Below are 24,645 nucleotides of genomic sequence, written 5' to 3'. Positions count from 1 at the left end.
ATTTGATTTCACTTAAATAAATTCCTAATATGCTAGTGTAGATTATTGCAATCATAACCAATTAAAATTAATTGTGATCCCTAATTATTCATGGCAATCTCTGCCAACTAATAATTAGCATGTGAGGAAGTTCAACCCATTCTCATGGCGAATCAACTAACCTACTAGAGTGAACTTTTAAATGCAATAATTCTAACTAACACATCAAGTCTTCATCCAAGCTTCATCAAACCCCTCTAATGGAGGTTTAGCTAAAATTCATTAGACTATCATTAATATATGAATAATAAGAAAACATAATGAAGAACAATAACTTGACTTTTATTAATCTAATTTAACAATAGTATAAGATTCAAAATGGATTACAACTGAAATTAACACTAATTTAGAACTAAGATTATGAATACTAATTATCAAATTAAAACAATTAAATCTATGAATGTAATATTGAATTCGAAATTAAATATTGAAATATAATTAAGTATTTTATTCTAAAACTCAAAACTTGTTCTAACAACTAATAAAATTGACAACTAACTAGATTAATCTATATAAACTAATTTAATGAATTAAAACTAATTCTATATTATCAAAACTAAATTTTATGAACTAGAACTAGGTTTTTTTTCTAGATAGCTTAAGAGCTAAGCTTTTGTCTCTTGATATAGAAGAGTTAGATCCCCAAATTCATGCATGGGCTGAGGATTCATGTTTTGGGCTGAAAAATTGAGCTCAAAACCCAATTTGTTGAATCCAAGACTTTCCATTCTGGTAGTGTTACTGTAGCTAAAGTTTTCACTAACTTATACTACTCTGATTGAGACAAGTTCTAGACCATTAGAAAGAGCTTTCTGAGCCGGTCATTTTGATATAAAATGGGCCCAAATCCAAGGTCTGAGTCCAAAGATATGACCTTCTGAAGTTCTGTTGACTTTTCTTCAGCTTTCTAATCCGGTTTGACTTTCACTTAACAACTTTGACTTGGGCTTTTTAAGGGCTTTTTCTCCATGAAACTTGGGCTTTCTTCATAGAACTTTCATAGAAATCCCTTTAGCTCCTTTTAGCGCCTAATTAATAACGAATTTACATTTATTCAACTCAAAAGCCTGAAATACTCAAAAGCACGTAATTAGTGATAAACCTATATTATTAATCACATAATTAGTCTAACAGCAATATTGTTACTATAGTTTTGGGCTCTTATCAATATCCCTCGAGAGGACAACATACATGCAGACAACTTGGCTTTCCTAGCCTCCAAAACACAAAAGGCATGTCCGACCATAGTCTACATTGACATTCTGGAATGGCCTGCTTACCAGAAAGAAGGTATCAACAGCCTCACAAATTTCCAGCCCTCATCCGAAGAAGTGATCAATCAATCTTTGATGGGCCCATTCCTCAATTTCATCTTACATGGTAAGATCCCATTAGAAACAAAGAATGCTTGTGCCATACAATTTCGAACCCCAAGATACACAGTGATCAACGGAAGACTGTTTCACAAATCAGCAGGAGGACCCTCCTAAGGTGCATAACCCAAGGGAGGGACAACTCATTTTCGACGAAATCCACAAAGGTGAATGTGGCAACCACGCAGGAGCAAGATCACTGGCACACAAAACAATAGCCCAAGGGTATTATTGGCCAGGCATGCATACTGAAGCAAAAAGGTACGTTCTTAAATGCCTCAAATGTCAAACTTTTGGCCACAATCACCTAAGTCCAGTAAGGGAATTGATCAACATAGCCAGCCCATGGCCATTCCACATGTGGGGGCTAGACATTATGGGACCGTTCATCCCACAAAAGAAATCAGGGCTCAAATACGTCCTAGCAGCCACAAATTACTTCACCAAGTGGTTTGAAGCAATCCCACTAGTCCAAGTCAAGGAAGTCAACGTAATCAATTTCATCTGGACCAATATCATCACTAGATTTGGTCTACCCCACACCCTAGTCATGAACAATGGAGCCCAATTTGTTGGCACACAAGTCAAGGATTTTCTACAAAAATGGCGCATCACTCAAGCGTTTTTTACACCTATATATGCACAAAGCAATGGCCAAGCAGAGGCCACCAACAAGGCCATCAAAGAAAACCTCCAAAAGAAGCTGGAGAGCAAGAAAAACCAATGGGCAGAGCAACTCGAAAATATTCTATGGGCATATATAACAACAGCTAGATCTAGTACAAATGAGTCTCCTTTCACACTTTGCTTCGAAACGGAAGTAGTGATACCATCAGAGCTCACAATCACAACTACATGTTCTGACATTGTTGAATCAGGAGTCAGTAACAACGTCTTGGCAAAAGAAGTTGATCTACTAGAAGAACGTAGAGAAACTGCCGTAATATCCTTAGCTCGATACCACCAAACAATCCAACATTCCTACAACAAGAGGGTCGTCTTAAGATCTTTCCAAGCTGGCGACCTAGTCCTTCAAAAAGACTTTAACACTAGCCTAGCTCGACCCAAGATGGGAAGGCCCCTACATTATTAACAAAGTCGTTGGAAATGGCGCATATTGGATCAAAACCCATCTCGGTGATAGGCTTCCCCGACCTTGGAATACAACTCTCCTCAAGTGCTTCTATCAATAAGTTTTTCTCCAAGTACATAAATCAATATGAATGAAATTTCATTAACACTTTGAGTGCAACTATCATTTTTGCATTACATGAGCACCTTGTATTTCACACTACGCAGCCCAACCTAAGACATCACAATGTCAGGTCGGATATCAAAGACGAGTCCGAATCGACTCAACAACAAGAATGCTTGACCCACGTAGCGGTTAATTTTCAATCAATTCAAACCAAGGTCCCCCAAAAGGACCCTAAACCAACTTAACACCAACGCCAGGGTTAAGTATGGTTCAACTGTAATTGCCACTCAAAGGCCAATTATCAGATAAAATTCAATCTAGGGGACCCCCAAAAGGACCCCAAGTCAACTTACAACCTCACAAAGGGTTTAAGACAGACTCAAATATAATGGCCACTCAAAGGCTAATTATATCAATCAAAAGTTCCCCCAAAGGGAACGAATCAGGACATACAACTGGGGACAAGACGTAGCCTAGGTGCCAACTACGCAAATACATCAGGTTATACTCAAACGCTCTACGACCTGTTACAAAAAAAGACAACCTAGCAAAGTCAAATAGTTCATCAGGACTAGTACTATGCAGTATAGGTCGTCAAACAACATATTAGTAGCAACAAAAGTAATCACATACATACTCCAAGCCAACTTCAACAAGTAAGTAATTTAAGTATTTCAACTTCAATACAAAATTAGTTAGATACCGAGGCCCCCAGGTTATCCTGGGAAAACGACCTAGTATCCCCATCAAAAATAATATTGTATCAGTATCAAGAACAAAGAGCTGTTTAAATATTGTTCAATGACCTCCCAAACCAAGAGCAAACACAAGATGTCCAAAGTCAATTCACACAAAGATGATCCTCCACATTCAAAGGGTCCAGATCACCACCCTCTATAATACCAGAACCAGTAGCTTGATCAACAACAACTTCAGAAACATCCGAACCAGAAACAACAAGAGGAATAGAAGGAACAGCTGGAGCAACCACAACGACTTGGTCAGATGGCAGATCAAATGGTCTACTAACATCTACAGCAGCATCTGCAAGAGACACTGGTGCAGCCTCCACTTTCAACAAACATCTTAAGGTGATCATACTTATCTAATACCTCAATATAATCATCCATAAGCACGTAAACGTTGTCACTCTCCACCGTGTCCACCAAGTCGTTATATGCAGTCTCAGCTCGTTCAACAACAGAACGCAGCCTCTTGCACTCAGCGACCCATTGTTGAACCTCCAGCTTTGCAGAATTCAGAGCGGGTTGCAACAGAACCACTTTATCACCCAACTGTTGCACTTGATCCCTCAGCCCTGCAACCTCAGTTCTTTTCAATTGTTGTTTAGCCACTAGTCTGCTACAAGTTTGCTTGCTGACATCCAGCTCCTTTTTGTAATGATCGGAGATAGATGCCATGTCCTTTAACTTCCTATATATTACCATAACCTAACAAACAAGACAACAAATATAGATATTAGAGTGGATCAAAATCAACAAGGCCCAAAAGAAGCAAGCTCAAAACGGAAGAATACTCACATAGCATAACGACCGTTCCATCTCCACCAAATTCATTTCCAGACTCTTATTATCCAGCTTGCGCCTATCCCCGTCAAGCAAAATACTCTCAAACAATGCCCCACCAACCAACTTAGACTTGAAGCTACAATCACCATTCTTAACAAACTTATTCAACCCACTATAGGGGTCCTCATACATAACTATCCTATCAAGCACAGCACGGTCACTCTTCTTACTTGGGTCCATACTTTCTGACCACTTGCCCTGCTCAGCAACAGGTTCAGCCTCACCAACTTTCTTCTTTCCACGGGCCTCAGCCACCCCAACATCATCAACCAAATCAATCAGGTTCATCATCTTCAGATGAACCCGACCTGAAGACAAACGACCTTCAACAGAATCAGGTCGGTCTTCAGACTCAGTTCGGGCCCTTCTTAGCCCCCTCCAACTCAACCACTTCGGAACACCTTTTCAAATTAGGCTTCCGGAACGAAGTGGGAACATCACCCTCCCCACCAAAGATCGCCACCTGCAGCACCACCACAAAGACTTCCAAAGACCCGTGATCTCGGAGAGGAGAAGTAGTTGGATGCAGAACGATCTGCATCACCAGAGGAAAAGCGGTTGGACGCAGAGCGCCCTCCATCCCCTAACTCGAAACATTGGGGTGCCAAACGATTTGCATCACCCAACTCAGAACGTTGGGATAACAAATGATTTGCGTCACCCAACTCAGGACGTCTGGAAGGCGTCACCCCTCCAACCATCCTCACCGCACCAAAATGGTGTTCAGCGACCCCACCAGACGTCCTAGCTCCACCAGAACAGCTGTCACCAACACCTCCACTCCTTTTCATTCCAGAAATAGATGCTTTCTTTTGACTCTCCCTCTCCATGGTAGATTCCGAGTTAGAATCAGAGATAACAACCGCAGCTTGGCGAGTCCTAGCCTTTTGCTCCAGCCTCTTACGGTTGATCTTCTCTCCTCCGCGCCTCTTAAAGTAATGTGCAACTTCCCCCAACAAAGCCTGCTTATCCTCCACACTCAAACAAGCAAACCTTTCAATAACACTGTTCTTCGTACAAAAACGGATTGTAATCTCTGCAAAAACAAACTAAATAAATCAGAACGTCCAAATTATAATTTACCATACACATTACGACCTACAACCAACGACCTACTAGAAAATTGTACAACACGTTTATCAATCTCCAAACCAGGCGGGCAATATCTACTTACAACCAACAACTGCTTACGCCCCCATTCCTCCTTATTCACCCCGACAATAGCAGGAGACTTCCCCTTATAAACGTGAAAACTAAAGTTCATAGCACCCGACCTCCTCACAACAAAGTGCTTTGTCACATCGTTTAAACAGATGTTATAGCCCCTGTCATTCAACAAATCCAACACATGGAGAATCCTCCAACTGTTCCCCACAAGTTGACAAGGGGCTTTCCCCAAAAAGTTCAAAACCTCCATAGTAAGACGGGAAAAGGGCAGCCTCATCCCAACCTTCAACTGCCCATAACAAACAACTACTCTTTCACCCCAAGGAACGTAGTCGTTAGTATACAAATTTTTCTCCCTAGCCAGATCGTACACAGACAGATCAGATTTTACCCAACCAAACTCCTTCCTCAAAGCGGCATAACAATCCACCGACTTAGACTTCCTTTCATCCACCGCTCAAACGAGGAAGACGACGAAGCCTCATCACCACTACGAACCCTCTCCTCAACTTCTTCATCACTTACCATTTTCTCTCTATATTTACCAACTTCAATCTCACCACTAAAACTATCACTAGTCATAGACATTGCACAATCAAAGAAAGAAGGAAAGCTCAAATTTCTAAAGTTGAAAACACGAACCTGATGGCAAGGGATGAGAAGTTTTTTTTTCTTTGCTTTTCTTTTGCTTTGGATTTTTCCCTTTTTTTCCTTTGGTTGAAAAGTGAACAAACAAAAAGCTTTTACAAGTCAAAAAAACCCCTCAACTGCCCAGACACCTCGAGACAATCAAAACGTTTTGTGTTCCCAAAACCTAAATCATTACTCGCCCACAAATTGCCTTAACTCCAGGCCCACGAATCTAGCCCAACAGTTCCCGCACATTCCCCAAAACCTAAATTCAAAACAAAACAACTGTCAAACACGTGCTTTCAAACTTTACTTTTTAACCATTCTCCTTCCACGGAACAAGCTGTCCAATGAACGAATAAAAATAAAGGGGCTGTGTAAGTACCTTCCGTTCTACACTACATAGCATGTGTCCACATGGCAGGACGTCTTACTTCAGTTCGTTCCACAACATCAGATCGTACCAATGACCCATCACCCAGGTCGTCACTAGCAGCAGTTACAACCATTCATGGAAATATATCAACTAGCACAATCTTGGAGCTCAATCAACGCCACATTAACTTTGTAACAACACATTAATGGCGAATCACCAAGATAGCACACAAGGTGGATCTGCAATCCATAACGGTTTAAGCACATATCTATAAATAGAGATAGATGAACTACATAAGGCTTGATTCAAGTTTACCCCGAGAAACTTGATACGTAGGCAACTCTTATCTAGAGAAGAGTGCAGCCATTCCCTATCCAACAAATCATCAGGTCGTAGTCCCAAAATAACCAACATTTATAGTTCATGATGGAAAATAAATTTGCTTTTTTCGTAACAAATGTGGTGTGATACAGTGATAGTGAGTTTTATATTTGACAATTAACCTCAACCTCTCTCCCCGGTCATCATTATCTAACAAGTTTTTTACTACCCAAGTCTATCAGTTAGTTGCATTGTTCGTTTTGTATATGCTAAAAGGCAACTAATAAGAAGAGATTATTCTCTCCTTGAATTAGAGCGCATCTTACTTTATAACCGTTCAAACGGACAGCACATGGATTTAGATTAAAAGAAAATCTGACGAGGCAAACCCAAATAATAAAGTGGGCCAACACTAAAAAACAATGGGAAAAACTAAAAAACTTATGTTCTCCCCACAAGTTATCTCTTTTAGTTTCATCTTTCACATCTTTGGTAATTGATATTTTATCAACAATCCGAAATTATTAATTTTTGTTTATATAGTATACTTACATGCTAAACAAATGATTTAGATCCAATTCTTTTGACTTTATGAAGAACGATATTAAAGTCGTTTTATGGGGACGATGGTCTTCAAATTTTGAACCTTGATCAATATCAATTTTTTTTAGAGTAATCATTTTTGTGTGATGGAAGTAATAGTCGTATAGAATATAGATGGTGTTGCAGTTAGACTTAATCGACTTTGTCTTCTTCGTTATTTGCAAACCGGAAATGAGATTTTGCGACTAACGAAAACGATTTACATTGGCCATGACAAAAGACGAAGAATAGGGGAGCAATATTGAGATAGGAGTTGTTGAAGCAGAGGAGAAGAGATGGAGTTATGCATGAGTGCATGACTGTAGGAGTTCCATAATGGGGGAAAATAAAGGAGAGAGAAGATAGGAGATTTTGTGTTTTATTTTTTTCTTTTATTTACTGTAGATGTCATGCCTCGTCAGACTCTTTTACTTTTATAAGCCAATGGGAATTTTGAGAATCCACATATCTATTTTAACGGTTGTCACAAGTTGTGCTCTAATTCAAGGAGAAAATTCCCAATGCAAGCAACTTTGATCAACAACTTGTTACTTCCACATAGACGTCCATATGACTATTTCCTCTCATAGCTACCTTGATAGTGAAAAGCTATAAGAGTTGCTCAATGTAGAGGTGACTTTAAACTTCGGACGAAATGTTTCATTCGGTCTAAATGTAAAAAACGAAAAAATATCGAAAAAATGGGTGGATGGAATGAAAAAAAAAAGTCGAAAAAACATGTAGGACATTCAAAAAAAAAAAAAATACGAAAAATTTCAAAAACAAAACACGAGACAGAATAAAAGGTTCCGTCGAAGCTCACAACTCAATAACAATCTCAATAGCAAATGCTATCCTCATTGTTACTTAGCCTTTGTTTGGCAGAAGCTGTTTACCCTGCATTAGATTGTTCATATACAATAGATGTATAAACAAGTCTGTAGATGTATGAACAACTCAAAACCAATGTGGAAGGTGTTTGGTATCATTTTTGTTGTAGTCTCTTGGCAATCCACTAAAAATAAAATCATTGAAATTGAATCACTGTAGGGGTGTAGGATCAATAAATAATATAAATTTATCAGAAAATTCACCATTTGAAATTGCATACCAAAGCATTCTATCCATCACATTGGTAATTTTACATTGTAGAACCCTAACTAAAATTCCAAAAAAAAAAAAAACCAACCAACCAACTTTTACTACTCAAAAGAGTATGTTTATACAAGTGAGAGTTTCTATATGAATACCCACCCTCCAATTCATCCAAATCAGCTAAGCAAATTAAGATATAACATGGGTTTAAGAAACCCCGATTTCTACATAGCTCATCCTCAAGAGTTCTTGACCAAAAGATATTGCGAGAAAAGAGAGAGGCGATGGATAGAGAGAGATGGGTTTAGAGAGATTGTGACTGTTTAAATTTCCGGTGGGATTGAGAGCTTAATGGTGGAGAAGAAGAAGAAAAACTGAAGAAGAAGCTACCGTATTTTTTGTTTTCTTATTCCTTCTTTTTTGGGTTTTAATAGATGGTTTTTATTTAGTTTTACTACTAATTTAAATATACAGACTTTTGGGGTTGGGCCAACCAACTAGTAGCGTAAGATCCACAGTATATAACCAAACAGAAAAATCCGGATGGTACACCCTAACCCATATAAAGGTTGGCCCATTTGTGCTGACAAACAGGCCCTTTGAGAACTTGCACAATTGCACCTATGAATCTATGATACAAAATGCCAATGTCGAAATCCATTCGTGATCTAAACGTAACAGGTTTTTTTAAATCAGGACAAGCGCACAATCTAAAATCTAGATCTAATTGATGGATATCCCACATGGGTATGCAGATTCACCTTCTAAGTTGGGAACTTAGGATAACTTGTTGATGTGCAACAACAATCAACATCCACAATTGACAACAAGAACTTGTATATATTATAAGATATGATTTTTGCTAGTAGATTGTAATGACTGCTCAACTACTTGAAGGATTATCTATTCATGGGCTTATCGGTTTGCAATAAATGTACACAAAATATGCAATTGATTTTGAAATGCCAAACAACCAAGTTTATAAACGCCAATTTTCTACTCCTTAAGGTGTGGGCAACACGTTTTTAATTGTCAATGCAAGCATATATGCAATTAAAATGTAGAGCATGAATAGTGAATATTGAGATAAAAACTAAATACGCTACCCATGAGCCACGTGTTATAAATATGAGTTGTGAAGAATAAGCAGAGAGAGAGACGAGTACGTGTTAACATGGAGAGTCAAACAAGTAGAAATGAAGCAGCAGCTGAAAAGCTTCGGTCGGATTTTCTTCATGCTCTTCGTAGTAGACGTTCTGATCAAGGTAGACACATTCATTTAATATATGTTTTCGTTTCTTGCACTTTAAAATCTTGATACATCCTTGAAATGTAGTTTGTTTAAGGTTGTTGAACATTGTCTCACATTTTCACTAGTTCCTTTGTCTGTGGAGTATGGAAAACCTGTGACTGACCCAATGTTCCAGGAATCTCCTCGTCCACTCTTTAGTGAGGTTAGACCGTTTTATTTTAATTTTGGAGTTATTTCGTGTGTCGTGTTAATGTTGTTTATGGCCTTATGGGGTTATGTTTTCATATGCACGTAATGGATATTACCAGGCAATGGAATCTTGCCCAAGGGAGAATATTGAAAATTTGAAGGATCAGTTGAAGGAGGAGAACCTTTATATCACGACTGAGGTAATTCCAAACTCTCCCTCAAGGAATTTTGGGTAGGAATGATAGAAAGAAAATGATTTTTGTGGCAAAGAATGTTGTTAGTGCAGAAAGACAGTGTATTGAGTTTGGTACTAATGCTTTCACATTCTGTTTGTTGCGGGATGTTTGGAAATAATTATTTGGGTATCAGGTAGTGTCGAGTATCCCACACTCTGAGTACATGATATATTCGGACTAGGAACAGCTTTTCCTGTTAGATGGATCACGGATTGCCATACTTTTTTAGGTTTACATCTATAATTCTACATAATGGGACTAACAGGGTAAGCTATCCTGTGTTGAGATTATAATCCCATATTGGGTCTTTCAAGCCTCACAATCAAATATAGAAATCTTGGGGGCCCTCCACTTATCACCAATTGGTTTTAAGTTGGATGCCCATATTCAATATGCAACAGTGTTTCTCGTTCTGTTTTTAAAACTATGCAAGTCACAAATTCTCTGGACTGTGTCATAACATTTATTGTCCGTTTTCTTAAATAGGCCAATGAGCAAGGACGCCTCCCAGTCTTAATTCTGAGCATGAAAGAAAGCAAGCAACAAAAGAGGCCAGCTATAGTTTTTTTGCATAGCACACACAAATGCAAGGAATGGCTGCGGCCATTGCTCGAGGTAGTAACACTGTATTTGTCCTTAGAAATCTTCTAGTCACTTACGTTCTACATATGTGCAACATCGTGATATTTTCTCATTGTTTCAAGGCATATGCTTCTCGGGGATATATTGCTATTGCAATTGATTCTCGCTATCATGGTGAACGAGCTGCACATATAACCACATACCGAGATGTACGTATATCCTTTCATTTTCCTGTTTTGACAAAAAACTGTTTATATGCATAATATGTACTGGATGTTTTCCTGATGTATCTGATTATATGTTTTCTATTGATGTTTCTGTACAATGGCATTTTCCAACGGAGTAATGGAGTGTCTGCTTAATTTGATGTCCATTACTGAGATGGAAATGGCCACTTTGCATTTTGTTAACTTCATACTTGATCAAGTCTAATTCCTCTTCCTTTTTTTGGATATACATATTTGTTTTTAATTCAAGTGCAGTCGCTTATACAATCCTGGAAAATTGGTGATACAATGCCTTTCATTTTTGATACGGTAATATGCATTCCTGTTTAAATTTGTGATGCCTTACCTGTACTTGTTGTAGTTATATCATTTTTGGAGGTGCAAATTACTGTCAGATCATATTGGCCAGTGTCCTGCTATTGTGGTTTATGAAGAGCTCTCTATTAAAGAAATAATTGTGGCAGGTATGGGATCTGATAAAACTGACTGATTACCTTACAGAAAGAGAGGATATAGACCATTCTAAGATCGGGATTACTGGTGAATCCCTTGGAGGTCAGTTAAATAAGACTTGTACTAATGGAAATTGAACTTGCAATGTTTCAGTAATTTGCACCAAGTCATATGATAATTCTTTTGCCGCAGGAATGCATGCATGGTTTGCTGCTTTTGTGGATACTCGGTATGCAGTGGTTGTCCCAATAATTGGTGTTCAGGTGCCACAAGCGATAGTTTTGACGTCTCATGTGAATAGGAAATGATTGCTAAAAATCGTACTATGTATCAGAAGAAGCTAACGGATATGTCAAATGATTGTAGGGATTTAGATGGGCCATAGATAATGACAAATGGCACGCTCGAGTGGACAGTATAAAGCCTGTCTTTACAGGTGAGCTCACCAGTATCACAAGCAGAGAAAGAAAAATATTAACAAATACATGTTTACCTGGCTTGTCGATTTGGCATGACCAAGTTTTCATGTTCTTTTTCATGTACTTCAGCATACCTTTTTTTTTTCTCTCTATGATGTTCTGTTATTTGATGCCATGAAAATTGCATAATACTTGATTCTCTGGCTAATTGCAAGATTGAAAAATGTCGAATGATAACTAAGGCTGTTTTCCAAAATTTTATCTCTATCTACATTTTTTTTAAAGACATATATCAGAAGTACTTGTGATATTATCTTGCGAATGAATATTAAAAAAATATTCTGAGGACACTGCATGTCATCCACTTTTGAGTTGATGTAGGTAAAAAATACGCAGCTCACTTTTCCCAATTCTTCTTTTTACTAGAATATCCAATATTCTTGTTATGAAATTTCTTAGCACAAAATTTCTAAACTTAACGCGCTGGTTGCAGAAGCTGCGGTCGAGATTGGGAAGAACAACCTGGATAAAGAAGTGGTGGAAAAGGTTAGTAGCATTAAAAATCTGTATTTGCTATCTAGAACTACATTCCTCTCTTTATTCCATCCTCCTTCATTTGAGGTCTTCTTATCCATTAGAAGTTCTTATTTCTCTTTGGAGATGGGCATTTCGTTTATGATGCGGTATATGCTTCCTGGCTTGAAGGACAGTTATATTTTGTACCTTGTGCAACCTATCTCAAAAATTTTCCAGCTTTGTCATTTTTCACCATGTAACTGTCATGAAAATGACGTGCTCTACTTTTGAGCAGGTTTGGGATAGGATAGCTCCTGGTCTAGCATCCAAGTTCGATTCACCTGACACAATCCCAGCCATTGCACCACGCCCTCTTCTAATTTTGAATGGTATGACTTTCTCTTGTTTGTTTTTCTTTTTGTATCAAGCTCCAGTCATCAACATACATTTAGCTATATAATTAATCTGTCCTCATATCAAATTTTAACCATAAAAACACGATTCTGCTCTCATATCAAATTTCGGATGGTTGATAACCATGGGAACTTTAGCCCCAATGGATTGTAGCTGCAACATCAGAACCTGTATTCTTATTATTATATATATATTTTTGAAATGCACAGGTGCAGAAGATCCTCGTTGTCCTCTTGAAGGTCTGAATACACCCATTTCAAAAGCTCAGGAGGCTTACAAAGCAGTTAATTGTTCAGAAAAGTTTGAGGTTTGCCTTGTATTATCTTTTGAAAGGTTTTCCGAGTAGAACCTAGTGTCCAAGTCCATGCTCCTTCTATGGCCGTAGCACCCCCTGCTTTATCTGTAAAAATTGAGGCTATGTCTGCATGTGAACTAAATGTCCCAACATTCACTGCAAAATTGAAGTATACTTAGAATGTCTTGGTCCTTTTTCTGTACTGCGAAATCCTGTTTCTTTTGTATTTCCCATTTTCCCTGCACTAGGCATTTGTTTTAAATGCATCAATCAACACTAGAAAGCCACCTTGACATGTTGCTTGCTGGTCATAGTACACAATTAATATTGCTTTGATACAGTAACGGAGTATATATCCTTGCAAAATTATTTGTTCAAGTTGAGTAATTTTATTTTCTCATGAATTATATTTTGTCATCAATCTATATATATTTTTTTGTCTACATTTGTTTTTTTAGAGTATTTATAAGGTTTAGTTACATGCACTAATTGGTACATCATCGTTTCTTTTGATTGTACATGATCTCCGTCCTTCAGCTGACAAATGCGCATTTTCTTTTGTTGCCAGTTGATAGCCCAGCCTGGAATTGGACATCAAATGACACCGTTAATGGTAAAAGAAGCAAGCCAATGGTTTGATAGGTTTCTCAAGTAAAAGTGCCGATGATTACATTCATTGGTTAACATGATTTCAGCTTCCAGACTTCTGAGTCATAAACTGTTCATAATTTATGTATTGCGTTGCTATAATTCTCTTTACCATGGAATGTAGCTCTTATGTAAATTTCAGTGGATCCTCTGCCACGCGAATACAAATGATTTCTATCCCGTTAGCATTCCACTCTAAGGTGAGAATTACCTAAAGAAAGTATTTTAATTTAATTTGAATTTTGAAGCACTCAGTGATGCCTTATGTCCCAATAAGAGCGTCCCTCCACAGCAACGATTATAATATAAGAGATGGGACCTAAAGTTTCTAGAACTGGTTTTGGTTGGCACGGATTATTGATAAGTGGATGGCTGATCTCCGGCGTAAATCTTCTATGATATAATGTCTAGAATTCTATAGAGGACGAGGTTGGATGTTGGACTGTCTGTAAGAGCTTGATAGAACTAAAGAAGGATCCTGACTTCATTGATTTGCACACTAGTAAAGCGCTACGTCCAGCTCCAGCACCCCTTATAATCCTCCAATCTGAACATAAATTGTTTTTTATCAATATTGCCACCGGTAGATGGACATGTCAAGACTATTATATACCAACCGGTTACAGACTTACATTAGATTGCTTGGATCGTCGGACCTCAGAACTTTTTAAATCCAGTAGGTGGTATTGGTTTTGGCTTTGATTCAGTCACCAAAAAAATACAAAGTCTCTGAGTCCACGATGAGCAATGTGTTCCACTCTAGCCATGATGAAGAAAGTTTATTCTTTGGCTAGAAAAAGTAAGCGGGATTAAACAGCTTTGGGATGGATGAGCAGGATTGCCATTTGCTTGCATAGTTGCATCCATTGTGGTACCGTCGAAATGCTGATTTCAAAAGATAGCCCAATATTAGTGAAACAATTCTCGACAGAAAAGTAGGTGGAAGTGAGGTACTTCTATTGTTAATGAAGCCTAATTAAAACTTGTGTTATGTCGAACCTCCCTCTAATGGCCTATACTCTTTCGGAAGTTGGGATTTTAGCTAGAGTCTGCTTTAAATTGTAAATAGATAAAATAAAAATAAAAGTAGATTTCCCACACAAAATAGCTAAATTATATGAAAAAAGGTCGTGTTCTTGAATTCCATTGGCAGCTGATAGAGAAGGACGTTCATGTTTGAACCCAATTCTTCTACTCGATATTTTTAATGAGAAATTTCACACTATCAAGTTTCTAGACTCTGGTGAACTGCCTAGTTAGATAAGTAGTTTAATTGACTTACTCCTGGCTCTTACCAGCAATTAGAATCAATTATAACTAATTTCGAAAAATCAATTATAACTGTTATTTTTTCAAACTAGTATGATTACTTGTACTTATACTTAGTGATTACCGCCCAATAATAATTTTGCCATAACCCCACTTCAATTTTAATTTTGCTACAAGTCCAAAACCTGGCCGTCGTCATTTTTACTTATAATTTCGGCTCAATAACACATTTTCATTAATAATTCGGCTCAAGGACAAACTGAGCTCATCATATGTAAAATTTGAAAACTTAAATTTACACAGATTTTTTTACCTGTAAATTTACATATGTAAATTTAAATTTTTATATGAAAATAAAAATTTACTTAGTATTTTACATATGTAAATTTAAATTTACATTGATGTCAGGCCTTCAGGCAATCGGCCTGGGTTTTTTCGGACTTACGCTGATTTTTTTTTTGAAAATTGGGCTCTCAGCCCAATTACTTGTACTTTCAATTTAACACATCCTCCTTCTGGGAGGTGTCTACGCAAAACAAATCCTTCTCACCAAAAAGAAGTTAAGGATGTATATATACACAATGCGTAGAAGTTCCAACCGATTTATTCCCATTGTTTTCCAACAGAAAATGAGTGAACAAACTTTATTCTTTCTGTATTTTCTAGAGCTGCTAGCATCTAGCTTCTTCAAAAGATTACATGAACGGGTGTTATTTACAGGCGAGACCTGGAAGGTTGAGACGTTGAAGCAGGTTCACTCTGTACGAGAAAAAGGGAAACGTGAGCATGCATTTAAGGATAAACACTTACTGCTGATTTTTAGTTCATCCGCACAAGTACCAAATGGAGTTGAAATTTACAACATTAATTAACAGATGCATTTTGGGCACAATTTCTTACCAAAAGCATTCCTTTTGTTGCTCTTTCTTCCAGAAACCTTGAAGGTTTGAAGAAGCTACCATATGCTTCCGACCACTTCTTCAGACTTGTATATATGTGGCTAGATCCAACTAAATCACCCCAGAAGATAATACCACCACTGCAGTGAAGGTAGAAAAATAAAATCAAAGGACTTTAACCAGCCTCAAGTTTGAAACTGATGAACGGCTCCTAGAGTCCTAGAGGTATTGTAATCTCAAAAACCCCAGCACAATTATAATTATGCATGCATGAGAATATGATATATTATTTAAAAACAAGATGAAAAAGGACAAGGGAAAATCAAGAAAGAGTGTCATGTAGATGATGATGGTTTCACTATGGTATTAAGGTAACCAAAAATGACTTCATATAACTACACATTTTAAGCGCATGTGTATTCCATTGCAGGCATGATCAGGCCCAACTACTAAAAAGAAGAAGCACGCTGAATCTGCAGAGGAAATGGTAACATTGGATGCATGAATGAGGAGGTAATACAAAATGAAATGAACCAAGCCATTGTTAGCTGCACCAAACAGATTCTACATTCTTAGCAGAGATAAACACGTTTCGGGAAATAAAGGATGAAAATACAAACAAGAGCTACTTGAAAAATCGGCCCTAAAGTAGCGTAAATAATATCTTAATAGTACTTACCGGTATTTAGGGAAACTCATTCCAAGGATAGATGCAATGTCTAGGTCCGACGCTCGAACAACAACTCCTTCATCAATGACGCGACATGCTTCATTTACCACAGGAAAGAGTACCATCTCCAAAATTTCTTGGTCAGTTACAGATATAGGCTGTGAAAGCACCAAAAATTTCCAGTAAGTCTATCGCACGTACAGGCAAGCAAATATCAATTTCAGTGTGCTAAATGTTTTTTTTTTTTTTTGATAGTCAATACATTATTCCCTAATCCGTTAAATTCACTTTTCCCCGATGAAGGTGGGAATCGAATCCAAGACCTTGGGCTAACCCATTAAATTCTCTGTGCTAATATGCTATGAAGCACGGATATTTCAGCAGAGGCAAAGAATCCGTATCGATTATCCGATACGCCTTGGACACACATTTATTTAATACATTCCATAATTTCGGACATGCTGGGGACACGTTCGGGATACTCCTGTGACATGGGCATGTTTTATTTCTTTATTATATACATATTATTTTTATGCATTAAAAGATTAAAACAAAACAGGACCATATGGGTTTTATTCACTCGTGAAAACAAAGTGTTTTATAATACGAAGCAGCTCTCCTGTTCGTCTCCACTCTCTTCCAATCCTTCATCTCTTGATTCCTGACCTCCATCACCAAACACCAGCAGCACATCTCCATCTCTCAACTTGGTAAGTCTTCAATCTATCTCCTTTCACTCTCATTACTCTCATTTTCCTGAACTTCGATCTCATCCCTAATTTCTGAAATGTTAATTTTTAATTATATAATTATTTTTACAATCTTTTTTAGCCGTGCCCTTAACGTATCCGTATCCGCATGTTTGTGTCGGGTTGTATTCATGTCACATGTCAGAGTCCGTGCTTCATAGCTAATATGTTAACACGATGACATCTGAACCATAGTCATTGACCGATTTGTTTACAACATCATTTAGATGCAGATGCATGTCTGTTAACGTGGAGAGAGAAGTAAAGAAAACCTTTCCACCAGGCATTATGTTGGTTAGCCTTATAGACTCGTGAATAATTGGTAGAACAGAGGGATCAGGTTTTGGTTTGCTTCCTTTATCGTAGATATAGTATCCTTTCCCATTGTTTTTTCCTGAAAATCAAACACATTCTGTCAATATCTATTACAGACAACAGAGATGAGGAGGCATATCGAACAAAAACAGTTAATCAAGATCTTCATGATTCCTGATAATTTAAATGGTAGAAATTTGATCTCATACCGTTTCTCCCACTTTTCACCAAGAGTTCTACTAATGGACTTCGGAATGTACGGTCACCAAAGGCAGAGACAAACTCTTTTCCGACTGCCAAGGCTACTCCATATCCCGCCAAGTCCTGAAGCCTGTGAAACAAGTCCACTACTTAGTCATCTATCCAGAACATAGCTCAGAAATACAAGCACATCTATCTGTATCCAGAACGTAGCCATCTATCCATTTGTATTCATATCAATGTCCAACAAACTCCTAAACCAGGCATATTGATCATACATGCATACAGCTAAAGAATAAACATAATAGTGTGCAGACTGCATAGGTGTATGTGCAGATAAAGTATGGGTAGATCTACATAACACTCATGATAAACTAAGATGCAAACTCTGAAAGCACCGGACTGCAGGGTGAATTACACTACATGTGTTTGTATTTGTCTGTGTGTTTTCAGTAAGCAACATTTATGATAATTCTGATAGGTTTTGAATCCAGGACTACAGGTTTCTGGTAACAACTACCACAAACTTTACCAACGAAGCTAGCCACTGCCTGCACAACCTGACATCAGTGTAAGAACTGTTTGGAGAGCCTATATCTAGTCATTCAGGTATAGTAATTCATACACTCTCAGAATGGTCCTTGCCTGGGTCCAATACAGCAAAAAATGGTCTTCCTCACAGCTACCGGGTGTACGAGCCAAAAACATGCATGCAATTGAGAGGTGCTTTCAGAATGTCATGGTAGACGTTAAATCGATCTGTGGACTAAGTTACTACAATATGTACAAGGTTATAGGGTATCTTTTGTTTAGACAGTAGAGTCTAGCAATGTTATGCTTTGTTTCTCTATGTATTCACCTCGGAGGTGGGTCTCCTTGATATCCAACTATTTATATTCAATGGTTTAGCACAATATAAATTAATATTTCCTCCTATCCTATTATATATTGGTAGAAGTCACTCTTTTAAAATAAGAAACACCTATTTAAAGTACATGACAATGTTTTATCTGTTGCTTAAAAGTAACGACATCCACTGACGGTAATACAATGACTCAACAAGCAGATACAGGTCACTAGAATAGTTTATCTTTGTTGGCAGTGTCTTTAAAATGTGACACTTCCTAAGTTTCATTTTTTCAGAACCCATCCTACACATTACTTCATGTTCACAAAGAGTGGATATCTCCATTGAAAAGTAAAGAATAACAATAATAGATCTAGAATATTACTGAAAAGGTCCCATTGGCATGCCAAAGTTGCTGATTACTCTGTCTATTCTGAACACGTCCACACCGAGATGTGCCAGGATATGTGCTCCTTGTGTATATGGGAAGAATGTGCGATTTACCGCAAATCCTGTGCAATTTCCAACAACAACTGGAACCTTCTTTATTACCTTCCCAACGGTCATGAGATCAAGAATTACTTGTGGAGACGTCTTCTGTGTTCGAACAATCTCTAGGAGTGGCATCACATGAGCAGGACTGTTCATCAAAAAGCATTACATAACTAAGTCATATGGATAAACCAAGACTTATAACTGAGGAATCTATGCTATTATAGCTCAGGATACTTAGGCAGATACTCTGTGCTGGTTTAGTGTTATACTATTTCACACAGACAACTGAACAATAGAAAGGAAATGTCATGTAACTTGAAAAGTTGAAATCAGATCATTATTTTGTATCTAATAGTTTTGGAATACATAATTAACAGACTGGGGCAGTTAGACATCTCTTGGAAAGAAAGCTACCAAATGTCATCAGTTCAATATTAACATAAAAAGTTCACCAAATCTTTTAGAAATAGGTAACAAGCATAGTAAAAGATGTCTTGATATTGCATGTAAATCAGGAAATGTATCAGCTTCGGAGCCCACTGGCACGATATTTCCGTGATATCCCAAGCACCAGAACATGACCCCAGTTTTTAGTAGTTGGTAGTGTTGTCAATCGAAAAATTCTGGATTTGCAAGACACTGCAGTTACGCCAAAATCGGAAACATTTTTCTATGGTAACATCTAATAAAAGATTAGCAATTTCAAGTAGAAGATATGAACAATAGCACAATACTGGGATTGGAATTTGATGGAAACTTTTTCAATTTATGGCATAAAAGATGAAAAGGAGGAATTACTCCTCCATCGAAGGAGAAACTTGGTGTGAAGACTCAAGGATAAGATTGAAGTACTCCCTGCCTACAACTTAATGAAATTACGCAGTTTCTCTTCGACTTCCTTACTTCTCAAAGCGAACATTGTTCCCTTCAACAAAAGACTCGTAATACTTGGAAAGCAGTAATTTATGAGTAAATGGTAATATGGTATTGGATGTTCACACAATTCAAAATTTGACTATGTCAGGTGGCAGGGAATATGGGGGGACTGGAAATACAAATCAACCTCCAACTCTTATCCATGGAAGAGACAGAATCCTAATAAAAAAAATTGTCAGCTCATTATGTGTTCCTCTAAACAGGTTTGTACCTATATAACATCGACACTTCATCTTTTAGAATAAAAATCGCGTCAGATACGTATCCATGTATCCGTATCGGATAAGACATGGACAAAATGAAAGTGATATATCTCATGTTTTGATGCTTTGACATCGGATAACAATACACAGATGCGTCACTTACGTTTGCACATCTTCATATGCCCAATATAAAATCACGGTAAAGAATAAAATAGAACAACCTGAAAAAATGTGCCCCTAAAATGCGATCTTGAGAAGTAGTTTTCTCTCCAACTAGGTTGAGATCTATAGTAGAGGTGTTTGTTGCCAAAATGCAGTGAGGGGGGCAGACCTTCTCCAGCTCACTAAATATAGATTGCTTCAATGAAACGTTCTCAATAACTGCCTGCAGAAAGACAGCTCTGTCAGATTTCTGCCAATCTTTGTGCATATTAAACGAACTATATAGAAATTTTTAAAGACGTGAAAGTAACATGAGCTATCAAGAGCATAAGAAAGCACCAAAAATAATAAGAGCTCAAGTTTACTCAAGTTACTAGATTTATTTGCTTTTCACTGTTCAGTACAAAACTTTAACGATGGGAAGCTTGATGAAATAAAATACAAATGGAGTATACTAAAGAGTCATGTCATTAACAATTTCATCAGAAGTTTGTAAAGAATATGTAGTCAGATCTCTGATCCCATAAGCACAAAATATAATTACAAAGTCCTTCAACTAAATCACTCTGATAGAATGATTGATCAATTTAACAGGGAAAAAGGGGAAAACAGAAAGAGAATAGAAAGCCTGCCTCTATGACCATATCCACGTACTTGAACTCTGAGTAATCCAGCACACCTTTAACACTTGAAAATGCTTTCTTTGCATTATCTTCTGTCATTTTACCTCTTGTTACCAAGCTTCGAAGATTAGCTGGCACAATTGATATCATCAGTGAGTTTTCCAAGAGTAACAGAAGCACACAAGTGAATCTACTCACCCAACTAAATTAATATTGCTAAATTTCTAATTTGAATCTACTCACCCAACTAAATTTACGAAAAGTGCTTTTCAACTTGCTAATGTGATAAGTTCCAAATTTAAACTAATTTTGATAGAATCCTACAAAAAATCTCTCGTATCCTGGTAAAAAGTCCTGCAGAAGTTTGAGGACTAACCAGGTTGGAAACCATGAGAAACCCAAAATTCAGATAATGTTAATAGCAGTAATGAGTATCATTTTCCTCATTATGCAAATTTTTTCTCCCGTACTCTATGTAATATCTCAGTCCTAAAAAGGGAAGCCTGTTTACTGAAGTCTGAGATAAGAACCTTGTATTGTTTTCATCCCTTTCTGCAGATAATCAGGATTGATTTCCTTAAGAACAACTGATATGTTGCTCAGGACAAGAGCTGTAGCAATTCCAGAACCCATTAGGCCTCCACCAATCACAGCAACTTTCTTTATCTGCCTTGGTTTGAGTCCAACATCAGTAACACCAGGAACCTGTACAAAACAAACATTAGATAATTAGATGAATAAAAATTGAAAAGAATAATTCAATCCATACTACATTCCAACACAGAAAATAAAATGAAGTATGTATTAGAGAACGAAAGAGAAAAGAGACTGAACCAATGCAATAAATGACACTGAACCAACTAATTACCTTAGATGTCAAACGCTGTGCAAAGAAGGCGTGAACAAGACCTTTTGCAGTGCTTGAGAGGACCAGTTCATCAGACACTTTTGCTTCCTGCAATTGGTGTATCTCAGTATAACCTCATAGTAAGATAATATTATTTAAAAACTACATTAAATTAAAAATGAATTGTATATACGTAATCTCAAAAAAGAAATTATAGCCTCATAGTAAGATAATATTATTTTAAAACTACATTAAATTAAAAATGAATTGTATATACGTAATCTCAAAAAAGAAATTATTGAAATAAATATCAGGAACTAATTTTGAACGTCGGTGTTATACTCAATAATATTTTGAGGACTGAAACTTGGAAGCACCGGGACTACAGTAAACAATGTATCAATAATACGACTCTTTCCTTGTCAACGAGGATCAATAAGGAAAAAAATATTTGTTCTTTCCTTATCCGTGCGCACATACACACACAAAGAAGAGAGGGAGGGAAAAAGAAAACCACAATAAAGCAAAGAAAAGTGCGGGTACCTTCAAAACACCAGCATAACCTCCAAAGACGATGCCCTCCTCAATTACGTCAAGACATGCATGGTGCTGAGGCATATTTGGAGCAGTTATTTTTGCTTGTTGTCTAGCAACTTTTATTATTTCACGTGCTTCAGATAATGAACCAAGTCTATCTGTTCTTTGAAGAGAACTTATCCAAGGTTTACGCCTCTCAACAATGTCTAAAGCCCACTGGCGTGCAACTTTCAATAATTCTTCAGAAGATACAACAGCATCGATAAGACCTAGCTTCTTCCCTTCTTCGGACATAATCGACTTTGACATCTAAGAAAGAGTACAATACCATTCAGTCATGGAAACAGATGTGATTGCTATTGTATGGGTACGCAAGTAATAAGTGAAATAAAGGACACATTTTGTGTTAGATGTACATATAAGGCATTTTAAAGAAAGTATGATTATTGCTGCAGCTTAAAAAGTGAGAAAAATTATCAACATAAAACTCCATACAAAATGTGATTTTACTGGAAAGGTCAAGAACTGACAAACATATTTACAAAGATAAACAGAATAGCGAAAAGTTCAATATGCACTAGTCATTACAAAGAGATGAAAGATACTCAATATGCACAGTTACAACAACAGCAACTTATAGCGACCAGAAAATATGGCAGATATGTTGAATATTTCAAGTGTGGAGTGTTTTGCATTCAGAATCTTATTCCAGGTGAAACGATTGGGATAACAAATAGTTATGTTCTCAATTGACAACAATGAATAGGAGAAAATGACAATGATGACCCTAATAGTGAATAAAATCATAATTTTTGGATAATTGGATAAATAGAGTGAGCAAATTCTTTTTCAAAGAGCAGCATAAGTTAAAGACTTCCATATTTAGAGTTGGACTAGAATGGGGAGCAGGCTTACCAACATCATTTCAACAGCTTTTGACAACCCTATGAGCCTTGGAAGTCGTTGAGTGCCTTAAAAAGTAAGGAAATGTTTAGCGGAGTATGCGTATACGTTTACAAGAAATAATGGTTTCATAACAATTGATGACATTGGCAAATAACCAGGGAATAGAGAAAGGAGATGTACCTCCAAATCCAGGAATAACCCCGAGCGTCAGCTCTGGCAAACCTAGTTGAACTCTTGGTATGGCAATGCGAGCATGGCATCCCTTCATGAGATTGATTTAAAGATGCAATTAGTGATGATTCTGAAACTTAGATTCATAATAAAACTATATAGACGCAGTAAATAATCACAAACCATAGTCAATTCTAAGCCACCTCCAAGTGCAAGACCTTGAATAGCAGCAACAGAAGGTTTTTTGCCATCTGTTGAACAGCAAAATTAAATCGTTATATACTTGTGGTGCAAAGAAACAAGAAAAAACAAAGAAGACATAAAAGAGAATAACCTTCAACTATGTTAACCAAAAGCTCGACAGATACATCAGGAAGAGCTGAAAGATCCCCTGCCAGTCCAAACAAAAAAATCTCACCAAAAGCACCATTACTTTCAAGCGCAGAGTAAGATGTTTAAAGAAGTACCAGTCTTGTGAACAGTCCTAAACACGTTGATGTCAAAACCACCAGAAAAAGCCCCGCCCTCACCTTTGATGCAACAAACAGAAGAGACACAATCAGAAACCAGGATGCAAATATTACTGCAGAAAGGACAAAATATGTGAATACTGCTCAAGATTAAAAGAGGCAGGAACTAGAGTCCAAATCCAATATGCTAATTTCTTAAACAATTGTATTCTTGATTAATCTGAAAATAAAAATATGAAGAAGAAGCTGACCAGTCAAAACTATTGCTTTAACATCACTTCTTTTCATAGCCTCCAAATACTTGTCCTTCAATCCACGAATGACTGCCCAATACAAACATTAAATTCCAAACAACCAAAAACAAAACTCCAGTAATAAAAGAAAAAAAGATAAAGTTATATACTAATAGGAGCTAAGGCGTTAACAGGTGGATTAGAGATCTTCATTACTGCTACTCCATCACTTCCAACTTCCATCGTTACACCAACTTTCCCCATTCTTTGTTTTTTTCTTTGATTCGAAACGATAGAGTTGGACTTTTATAAATGGATCTCCTGTGCCACGTGTTTACCTTTAATATTGTTTAGATATACATTCGGGAATCTTAGTTTAGTCAAACTCAGTAGAATAAATCCTTATTATAATCATAGTTCGTGATTCCGAACGAAATTCCGGAATTCTGTTCGGAATTTCGGTTTTTCAAAAAATCGAAAATTTAAATATAGTGTCGAAATAATTGAAATT

General features: G+C 37.1%; 2 protein-coding genes across 5 annotated transcripts; one reads left to right on the top strand and one right to left on the bottom strand.

Moving 5' to 3' along the window:
* Positions 1-9,380: 9,380 nt before the first annotated feature.
* Positions 9,381-13,851, top strand: LOC147511335 (alpha/beta-Hydrolases superfamily protein). Of its 3 annotated transcripts, none has more exons than XM_086603048.1 (13): positions 9,381-9,635; positions 9,748-9,824; positions 9,931-10,011; positions 10,534-10,662; positions 10,752-10,838; positions 11,112-11,165; positions 11,321-11,411; positions 11,502-11,572; positions 11,676-11,745; positions 12,222-12,274; positions 12,540-12,633; positions 12,868-12,965; positions 13,522-13,851. In XM_086603048.1, exons 1-13 carry the CDS (start codon positions 9,545-9,547, stop codon positions 13,606-13,608), a joined length of 1,083 nt encoding a protein of 360 aa, XP_086459174.1. In that variant the 5' UTR covers positions 9,381-9,544; the 3' UTR covers positions 13,609-13,851. The 3 variants fall into 3 exon arrangements, with proteins under 3 accessions (XP_086459174.1, XP_086459175.1, XP_086459176.1); XM_086603050.1 differs by having other exon boundaries at positions 9,517-9,635; positions 9,707-9,824; XM_086603049.1 differs by lacking the exon at positions 11,112-11,165 and having other exon boundaries at positions 9,441-9,635.
* A 1,575-nt stretch (positions 13,852-15,426) lies between these two features.
* On the bottom strand, positions 15,427-24,512 carry AIM1 (Enoyl-CoA hydratase/isomerase family). Of its 2 annotated transcripts, none has more exons than XM_086603047.1 (18): positions 24,305-24,512; positions 24,153-24,224; positions 23,899-23,961; positions 23,766-23,822; positions 23,615-23,682; positions 23,441-23,522; positions 23,270-23,325; positions 22,361-22,663; positions 21,839-21,925; positions 21,501-21,675; positions 20,980-21,101; positions 20,407-20,570; positions 18,937-19,191; positions 17,713-17,834; positions 17,461-17,582; positions 16,449-16,597; positions 15,771-15,909; positions 15,427-15,629 (listed from the first exon to the last, which is right to left on the bottom strand). In XM_086603047.1, exons 1-18 carry the CDS (start codon positions 24,396-24,398, stop codon positions 15,585-15,587), a joined length of 2,175 nt encoding a protein of 724 aa, XP_086459173.1. In that variant the 5' UTR covers positions 24,399-24,512; the 3' UTR covers positions 15,427-15,584. The 2 variants fall into 2 exon arrangements, with proteins under 2 accessions (XP_086459173.1, XP_086459172.1); XM_086603046.1 differs by having other exon boundaries at positions 20,404-20,570; positions 24,305-24,464.
* Positions 24,513-24,645: the final 133 nt, after the last annotated feature.

The sequence above is a fragment of the Coptis chinensis genome, chromosome 3 (assembly GCF_015680905.1).
Source record: "Coptis chinensis isolate HL-2020 chromosome 3, ASM1568090v1, whole genome shotgun sequence".
Classification (NCBI taxonomy): Eukaryota; Viridiplantae; Streptophyta; class Magnoliopsida; order Ranunculales; family Ranunculaceae; genus Coptis; species Coptis chinensis.
The sequence above is the reverse complement of the archived record's forward strand: the minus strand, read 5'-3'. Positions and strand labels throughout refer to the sequence as shown.

Bases quoted from the DNA above. Each gene is read 5' to 3' on its own strand.
- LOC147511335 (XM_086603048.1), top strand. From the start codon at position 9,545: ATGGAGAGTCAAACAAGTAGAAATGAAGCAGCAGCTGAAAAGCTTCGG. The intron at 11,573-11,675 runs GTGCCACAAGCG...AAATGATTGTAG, and splicing joins TCCCAATAATTGGTGTTCAG to GGATTTAGATGGGCCATAGA. The intron at 12,275-12,539 runs GTTAGTAGCATT...ACTTTTGAGCAG, and splicing joins ATAAAGAAGTGGTGGAAAAG to GTTTGGGATAGGATAGCTCC.
- AIM1 (XM_086603046.1), bottom strand. From the start codon at position 24,398: ATGGGGAAAGTTGGTGTAACGATGGAAGTTGGAAGTGATGGAGTAGCA. The intron at 24,225-24,304 runs GTATATAACTTT...TGTATTGGGCAG, and splicing joins TAACGCCTTAGCTCCTATTA to TCATTCGTGGATTGAAGGAC. The intron at 23,326-23,440 runs GTACATCTCCTT...TTACTTTTTAAG, and splicing joins GGTTATTCCTGGATTTGGAG to GCACTCAACGACTTCCAAGG.